We start from the raw sequence: 9,262 nt of genomic DNA, 5'->3' as shown, positions 1-9,262 counted from the left end.
AGTGGCTAAAATGAGCAAATCAGAGAACTCTAGATGCTGGCGAGGATGTGGAGAAACGGGCACCCTCCTGCACTGTTGGTGGGAATGTAACCTGGTACAGCCCCTCTGGAAAACAGTGTGGAGGTTCCTCAGGAAACTAACAATAGAACTCCCCTATGACCCAGCAATAGCACTGCTAGGAATTTACCCAGGGGATACAGAAATGCTGAGGCATAGGAGCACATGTACCCCAATGTTCATAGCAGCACTCTCCACAATAGCTAAAACATGGAAAGAGACTAAGTGTCCATCATCGGACGAATGGATCAAAAAGATGTGGTTTATCTATACCATGGAATACTACATGGCAATGAGAAACAATGAAATCTGGCCATGTGTACCCTATGTCTTTTGATTGGAGCGTTCAGCCCATTTACATTCAGTGTTATTGAAATATGTGAGTTTAGAGTCTTTGTGTTCTTTGTGGGGTTCATGTTTGTGGTGGTATCTTTGGTATCTTTGTTCCTTGCAACATTTCCTTCAGAGCGCCCCTCTCAGGATTTCTTGTAGGACTGGCTTAGTGGTGACAAATTCTTTCAGTTTTTGTTTATTTGGAAAGACTTTTTATCTCTCCTTCTATTTTGAATGATAGACTTGCTGGATAGAGGATTCTTGGCTGCATATTTTTTCTGTTCATCACATTGAAGATCTCCTGCCATTCCTTTCTGGCCTGCCAAGTTTCAGTAGATGGGTCTGTCACCACTCTGATAGGTTTCCCTTTGTATGTGAGGGCCCTTTTCTCCGTAGCTGCTTTCAAAATTCTCTTTGTCCTTTTATTTTTCCATTTTTCCTATGATATGCCGTGCAGAAGATCTATTCAAATTACGTCTGAGGGGAGTCCTTGAGCCTCTTGTATTTCAACGTTTACTTTCTTCCCTAGTTTGGGGGAGTTTTCAGCTATAATTTGTTCCAGGACTTCTTCAGCACCTTTTCCTCTCTCTTCCTCTCCTGGGATTCCTATGATCTGGATATTGTTGTGTTTGACCGTATCGCTGAGGTCTCGAATTCTTCTGTTCCTGGATCAGTTTGTCTTTTTTTTTTTTTTTTCATCAGTTTCCTCTTTTTCTATAATGGTGTCTTCTAAATCCCTTATTCTCCTTTCTGCCTCTTCATGCCATGCATTGGATGCCTCCAATTTATTATGTATCTCATTTATCGCATTTTTTAATTCATCATGCCTATTTTTATGCTCCATGTTGTCTGTAGCCATAGTTTCCTTGATGTCCCCTATGCTTTTTTCAAGCCCAGCTATTAATTTTATGATTATTATTCTAAAATCTTGTTCAGTTATGCTGCTGATATCTGTTTTGAGCAGTTCATTAGATGTCAATTCTTCTTGGAATTTCTTTGGAGGAGAGCTCTTTCGTTTCATCATTTTAGTTGGGTTTCTGTCTCTTGTTAGTTTTAAAGACTTGTTAGGCTCTCTTCACATGTGAGCGCTGCTGTACCCAAGAAGACTCTTTGACTGTCCAGGGCCTATCCTTTCAGAGAGTGTTTTTTGAATGGTATCTCTTGGTCTCCCTTGTTATTTTATTTTCCTACTCGTAGTGATATTTGGGACTCTCCACCATGTGTACTTTGGCTTGTTTCTTGAGGTAGCTCTGGAGAAGAAAACAGATGGACAAACACACAGGGAACAGAGGCACACAAATGCACGGACAAATCCGACAAACATGCAAACCAAGAGGGGAAAATGAGAAAGTTAAGAGAAAAAACGGGGGAGGGAAGGCGAATAATAGAAAATAAAAAAATATATAGCAAGGTCAAAAAGAAGAAAAGGAAAAAAGAAGAAAACCGATGGACAAAGAACCGTTTAAAGCATATAACAGGATTTTCCAGCTACGATTAAATAGCTGGCTGTATTCAGTGCTGGTTGAAGAGCATAGAGAAAGAGAGAGAAGACAGGGCGGGGATGAGGCAAAATTGGAAATAGAATGAACAGGCAGTAGGGATAAGTAGCTTTTTTCAATGATCTATATGGTGGAATATGGTTGGATAGTTGATAGAAGGATGCTGTTTTTATCCATAGAAACTATATAGTCTAATTACTCCTGAGAGACAGAGATGAAAAGGTCGGTAGGTGTAGAATTTACATCTATAGAATGGACTAAATGTGACTGTTTAAGCAAGCCGGTGACCAGAGTTAATCAGGTCAGTGTTCTGGGGACAAAAACGAAAAAAATTTAAATAAAATTTAAAAAAAGGAAAAAAGGGAGGAGGGCAGCTCTCAAGCAGGGATGGGCGTGGGGTGATCCAGTGAGTCAGGCGGGAGTTCTGCCTCGGCGGTTGTGGGGAGAAGAGTGGCGGCGCTCCAGTCCCTTCTTGAACCAAGCGCTGCACCTCGCTGTTTTGAGTGTGTAAACTCCCCGTGCCGGGGGCGCAGCCAAAGTGGGTCGCGCTCTTTAACCCAGACCAGGCCTAGTTTCCAAATCCCAGACTGTGCACCCCACTGAAATTGCTGTAGACACAGCCTCGCAGGCGATCCCCTCGGGGCGATTCCAAGACTCTTGCCCAGCCCTGGGGGTGGAGCTAGATCACTGCTCCCTTCTCCTCCGGGTCGGGTTGGGGAGCAAGGATGGAGGTTTGCCTGGGGGGCGCACTGGAGAGTGGGAACCGGGTCCCTCTGTGTCTCGTCACCCCAAACACGAACTTGCGGGCAAATCTCCCAGATTTAAGCCCTTCGCTTTCCCTCTGGGGGTCCAGCCAAGCCAGGAGCACAAAGGAGCTGTGGCGCATAGCTCCTCTAGGGGTGCAGCCAGCCAGGCAGGAGCTCAAAGGAGCGGTTGGCTCGTGGCCCCTCAGGGACGAGTTGGCGCGCGGGGATCTAGCACGGGGATTTGGTGCGCATGGTCCTTCTGTGCCCCAAGGGGAGGTTTTTCTGTTCCCCAGCGACAGAGACCGTGTCGGGAGTAGTTTCGGACTCTGTCTTTCCCCTCTCACTCCCCACAGAGGGGGATCACCGCCGTCCCTCCAGTCTCCGATCCTGGCCCGATTTTTATCTTCCCCAGTTCGCACTCACATTAGAAGGCTTTCTCAGTGGATTGTGTCCTTTCTCTCCCAATCTCTTGGGTTCTGTAAGGTTTCCTATGGCTTCAGATCTTTTCCGTGTGAGATATGGGGGCGAGTACAATGCACGGAGCTCCCTACTTCTCTGCCATCTTGCCCCTGTGTCTCGAGTGTCCATCCGATTCTTGATTCTGGCTCAGGTCACAATCTCCTGATTGGTGGGATTTAGCCCCACGTTGGACTCTGTGCTGACAGCATGGAGCCTGTTTGGGAGTCTCTCCCTCTCTGCCCCTATTCTCTCTCTCTCTCTCTCTTTCTCTCTCTCAAAATAAGTATTAAAAAAAATCCTGACTTTCATCAGTACTTGTTATGAGTCAGGTGTTGACCCCAAAGCCTCCTGTAAATTTGTACTTAGTTTTTACCACACTTCTAAGAAAGAAGCCCTGTCATTCCAATTTTAGAGACAGGAAACTGGGGCCCAAAGGTCAAGTGAGTTCCCCAAGGTTGCAGAGCTGGTGACTGGAACCCGGGCAGTGGGTCTGAGACTCTGTGCTTGACCATCCACTGCTGCTCTTGGCCCAAAATGAGGACATGAGATCTAAGGAGTAGGGATGGGAGCTGGCAACACGATGGCTTCCTTATCCAAGCTTTGGGCTTTGGAGATCCTGAGTCCGGGAAGTTTAGGCTCTGTGTGCCTTCCGGTGAGCAGGAGGATCGGGGGGAGGGGGAGGAGTAGATCTCCCTGTCCCCACCTGTTCTTCCTCCCACCTCCCCGCTTCCCTTAAAATCCCTCATTTACTCGTGTCTAGAATAGGCAGGTATTGAGCAGAGAGCTAGAGAATGGGACCTAGTCTCCTTAATTGCTGTTGTAGACTGGCAACCCCAGGGGGAGGCATTTGCAGAGGAGGATGCCCTGAAAGGAAGAACCTCCTTTCTGCTCACTGATCCTGTGTGAAGGCTGCAGAGCCAGACCTGGCACACTGAAGGGACCCCTTCTTCCTAGTCCTTCTGTGGTTCCCACTTGGCTTCTCGAGGGGTGTGGAGGATGTCTTTTCAGCAGGAAAAAGCCCTAGACCACATCCAGCAATGTGGAGATGACAAAAGGCCCTGTGAGTCAAGATAGCTTCTACTACCCCTTGGCTCCATCTTCTAGTATAACAAGGGTCTCTACTTGAATGATGCTGTGGACTAGGAGTATGTGAATCCATCTGTGTTATGGGCACAAGTGTACTGTCTTTTGGGGGCCCTAGGTTTAGAAGCTCAGGTTCTGGAGTCTGATTGCCTGGATTCAAAGGCTGGTCTACGTAAGCAACTGTAACCGTGGGTGAATTACTTACCACTGGGTTGCCGTTCTCTCTTGAAAACCAGGCCAATTGTACCCCCCTACTGAATTTCTAGGATGAAATGTTTAGAAGGTACTGGGCTCAGAGAAAGTTCTCACGTGTATGTGTATCTTTAAGGTAGTTTTTTTCTAGATTCCAGATGCTAGTTTTGAGGATGATGCCAGATGGGCCATGTCAGAACCAGGAATGTTTTGCCCTCTAATTTTGCGTCCCTTCCATCCTACCCAAGACTATTTGAACAGATTTTTGGGTAGGTGACTATGTAATGCAACAGGCTTTCCTAGAGAGACAAAGGGAAGTCAGATGGTTGTGTCCTTTTTTTTTTTTTTAAATAAAGTAATTGGATTCAAATTCTAGGCTGTTGTGTTGGGACAGCCTGTCTCTTTTGACATGTGGCCCCAGCCAGATCTAGAGCCTTCAATTTAACATGTCAAAATATAGATGATGGCAGCAAGGCTATAGCCTCGAAAGGTCCCCTCATTGGCTTTATGTGCAACAGAGGAAGGGCAACATGTCATGTAGTGGGGGTACAGATAAATGGAGCCAATGGTGGGGGACGATCTTGGCCTACTGAGCTATGCTCCATGAGATTCCAATTCCAGTTTCCACTGTTTGGAGAGCTGGCCTAACCCTGGATAAGTTCCTAAACACAGACACCCTACCAAAATTCACCCAGGAAGAGATAGAAAATCTGAACAGACCCATAACTAGTTAAGAAATTTAATCGGTTATCAAAAATCTCTCAACAAATAAGGGGCTTGAACTCCTGAACTGAGAGATCATGACCTGAACTGAAGTCCGATGCTTAACTGACTGAGCCACCCAGACAGCCCTACACTGTTAATGTTTGAAAATACTAGAATTCTTTTTTTTTTTGAAAGTAGTCTCCATACCCAGTGTGGGGCTTGAACTCCCAACCCTAAGACGAAGAGTTGTATGCTCTACTGACTGACCCATCCAGGCACTCCTTGGTGCTTTTATTTATGTAGTACTCTGGTATCCAGAAATATTGGAGTGGCTTCTCTGATGGGTGTTGTTCTACATACTTGGGATACATCGGCAAACAGAGGCTAGCCATCCGTGTCCCTCCAGTGGGAGGAAAGAGGTTCTGAATATGAGAAACACATAAACTACATGGCACGTTAGGAGTTGACAAATGAAACTGGAAAAGAGAAAGGTGAATGAAGAGAGCCTTGGGTGTGTGCTGTAGGGATTAGGCGTGGTACTAATCAGGATTGTTGAACTAAAATTTGAGCAGACTCAGAGGTGAGGCAGTGGGCCACAGGGGTGTGGGGTGGAGGGCTGACAGGGGATGGCTGGGTTCAAAGTACTTGAATGGATGGAGCTGGAGGCTGGGATTCCTTTGGTGTCTTCAGTCCCAGGCTTACCAATGGGCCTTGTGGAGAGCATCTATCATTGGTCGTTTTCAGCCTGGGTATCTCAGGATCCCATCATCACTGTTTGTTTCAGAGATGGCACAGACACAGGACTCCCAAGATGCAAAGCAAGAAGAATCGGAGGTTCCAGAAGAAGGAGGTTTGTATACTACCTTTTGGTGATGATGGACAAATTGCTTGATGCAGCATCCGTTTTACTGGGTCTATAATTGCTACCGCCTCTGAATTTTTCATCACTTTACAACACTCAAGAAACGACACCCTTCCCAACCTGCTCTTCCACTATGCTTATTTTTTTAATGTTTATTTTTCTATTGGGAGAGCAAGAGGGTGTGCACGAGCAGGGGAGGGGCAGAGAGAGAGGAGAGAGAATCCCATGCAGGTTCTGCGCTGTCAGCACAGAATCTGATGCGGGGTTTGATGTCCTGAACTGTAAGATCATGACCTAAGCCGAGATCAAGAGTTGGACACTCACCCAACCAAGCCACCCAGGTGCCCCCACTGTTTATAGAATAATAAGTTAGTGTAAATTGGATAACTTCTCTGACTCGCCTCTCCAGTTCTTGGATACCATTGTCTGTTTCTGGACTTTGCATTATTAGGTAACTGTATTTGTTTTGTTTTTGTGTTTTGTACCCGTTGATTGTTGGAGATTTTCATGTTGACAAACTATTATATGTAGTTATGGAACAGGCTTGGTTTTATCAAATACATGGAATAGTGTATGATCCAGAAAGAATCATGGAAATCTAAAACTTGTAATGAGAAACATCAACCTTTTGTACATCCCTTGAGTTGTATTCTGTAAAAGCCATCAGCTGCCCCTCTGGGTTGCCACTTTCACTGTTTCTCTGCTCAAAAGCAGTTAGCATACACTGCAATTTCTTAGTCTTTCAATAATTTATCATGGTAGATAAATATCTATCTTCTCCAGTTACTTATTTTTGTGGAGGAATAGATTTTTAGTGTTGTGGGTATAAATCAATGCTGGGCCACATAACCCATCAGGATCATGTGCTGTATTTGTTTTCCAGAGCTGCTATAGTGAATTTCCACAAACTGAGTGGCTTACATAACGGAAATTTACTCCCTTATAGTTGTGAATTAGTCCAAAATCAAGGTGTCACCAGGGCACCTTGGGGTACCCTGGGGCTTGAGGGGAGCATCCATCTCTGTTTATCCAGCTTCTGGTGGCATTCCTGGGCTTGTGGCTGCATCCCACCAATCTCTGCCTCTGTAGGCACGTAGCCACCACCTCTTTTGTGTCAGAACTCTGTCTCTTTTGATAATATATTTGGTTGCATTTAGGGCCATCCAGGATAAATTCCTCCACTCAAGGCCCTTAATCACATTTGCCACATAGGTTAAGGGGATTAGGATGTGGACATAGCTTGTGTGTGTGTGTGTGTATGTGTGTGTGTGATGGCTCATCCCACTACACATACCTTTTGGGGAGAACCATTTCCTGTTTTTGTTTGAGTTAGTAATTCCTTTTTAAACTTTCCATGCAATTATTATCCCCCAATTCTTTGGGAAGTATAAGGCAATTGATGTAACCAGGAACCCATCAGCTCCCTCTCACTATTTCTAGACAATTTCCTAAAGCCATCCCTCTTTCCCTAGTCTGTATCAGCTACCACTTACCTCCTATCCTGGGACTTCCTTTAATCTCAAATTCCATTTTCTTTCTTTTTTAATAGTTTATTGTCAAGTTGGTTTCCATATAACACCCAGTGCTCCTCCTCACAAGTGCCGTCCTCCATGCCCATCACCCCCCTTCCCCTCCCCCACCCCCATCAGCCCTCAGTTTGTTCTCAGCATTCAAGAGTCTCTCATGGTTTGCCTCCCTCCCTCTCCCCCACTGTTTCCCCGCTTTTTCTCCCCCATGGTCCTCCTTTAAGTTCCTCCTCATCCTCCTATACATGCAAACATATGGTATTTGTCCTTCTCTGCCTGACTTATTTCACTCAGCGTAACACCCTCAAAATGGATAAAGGACCTGAATGTGAGACAGGAAACCATCAAATTCCATTTTCTATTCTCAAAAGCTCACCTCCCCTTTTCCCATCTGTCTTTCTCATGGCTGTTCCAGGGACCCATTTTATAACTTAGAGAAGACCGTATGAATTAATATTTTTGAGAGTTTGCTTGATTGAAAATTTGTCTAGTGTACTTCTTGATGACTGGCTTGGGTGTAATTGTCCAGTTCAAGAGCCCTTCTCTCTGTGTTTCTTGTGTTCCAATGTCCTCTAGTGTGTACTGTTGATAAATCTGGATAAATCTTTATTTTTTTTTTTACATCGTATATGACCTATCTTTTACATTATGAAAGCATATGGGGTCCTCCACTGCCGTGTTCTGAAGTGTCACAGGGTGACTAGGTTTTGGGTTCTTCTCCTCTTAATTGGGCTGGATACAAAGCAGGACCTGTAAATATAAGAAACATGTGCTCTTCTCTCAAATATTCTTGAATTAGTTCTTCGGTATTAATCGTTCCTTCTGTTTTTTTCTGAGTCTCTAATTAGGTGTTTTTCCTGGGAGTAATATTAGATCATAGTTTTTTAAAACCAAAATTTATTTTACTATTTTTTTTGTTACTAAGTGTAGTTGACACACCATGTCACATCAGTCTCAGGTGTACGATACAGTGATTGAGCAAGTTTATACATGAAACTGTGCTACCAGAAGCATAGCCACCATCTGTTCCATTGCATTGCTATTACCATTGGCTGTATTCCCTGTCTTCTGCCTGTGATTCCCCCTCCCTTTACCTATTTTGCCCATCCCCCCAATGTAACTTTTTACTTTTTATTTTTTTTTCCATTTCCTTGCTTCAAAGAGTTTTATTTTTTCCTTAGTTTATTGTTAAGTTGGTTTACATATAACACCCAGTAACTTTTTAATCCCAAGCAACTATCTTTGTTCTTGTTAAAAATCATTTGAATGATTACTTCAACTCTGTCATACCCTCCATGAAATTATTTCATCAATATTTTTTATTTTTTATTTTTATTTTTTTAATTTTTTAAATGTTTTTTATTTGAGAGAGAGAGAGAGAGACAGCACGAGCAGGGGAGGGTCAGAGAGAGAGGGAGACACAGAATCTGAAACGGGCTTCAGGCTCTGAGCTGTCAGCACAGAGCCCGACGCGGGGCTTGAACCCACAACCGTGAGATCATGACCTGAGCTGAAGTCGGACGCTTAGCCGACTGAGCCACCCAGGCGCCCCTATTTCATCAATATTTTAAAAATGTTTTTAAAAAATTTTTGACATAAGCAGGGGGAGGGGCAGAGAGAGGAGGATGGAGGATCTGAAGCAGGCTCTGCACTGTCAGCACAGAGTCCAACATAGGGCTTGAACTCATGAACCTCGAGATTATGACCTGAACTGAAGTCAGATGCTCAACAGACTGAGCCATCCAGGTGTCCAATCAATAATACTTTTTTTTTTAATGGTTGTTTTTTTTTTTTTTTTTT

At 44.3% G+C, this 9,262-nt stretch overlaps 1 protein-coding gene across 1 annotated transcript in view; it reads left to right on the top strand.

Annotated features, from left to right (window-relative positions):
- Nucleotides 1-9,262, top strand: part of NLRP13 (NLR family pyrin domain containing 13) — a 38,869-nt gene that overhangs the window by 5,712 nt on the left and 23,895 nt on the right. Inside the window, exon 2 of the mRNA XM_039244039.1 lies at nucleotides 5,859-5,924. Within this exon, the coding sequence (XP_039099970.1) occupies nucleotides 5,859-5,924 (66 nt within the window). The remainder of the gene's footprint in view (nucleotides 1-5,858; nucleotides 5,925-9,262) is intronic.

The sequence above is a fragment of the Hyaena hyaena genome, unplaced genomic scaffold (assembly GCF_003009895.1).
Source record: "Hyaena hyaena isolate Hyena2069 unplaced genomic scaffold, ASM300989v1 scaffold_235, whole genome shotgun sequence".
In the NCBI taxonomy this organism is placed as follows: Eukaryota; Metazoa; Chordata; class Mammalia; order Carnivora; family Hyaenidae; genus Hyaena; species Hyaena hyaena.
The sequence above is the reverse complement of the archived record's forward strand: the minus strand, read 5'-3'. Positions and strand labels throughout refer to the sequence as shown.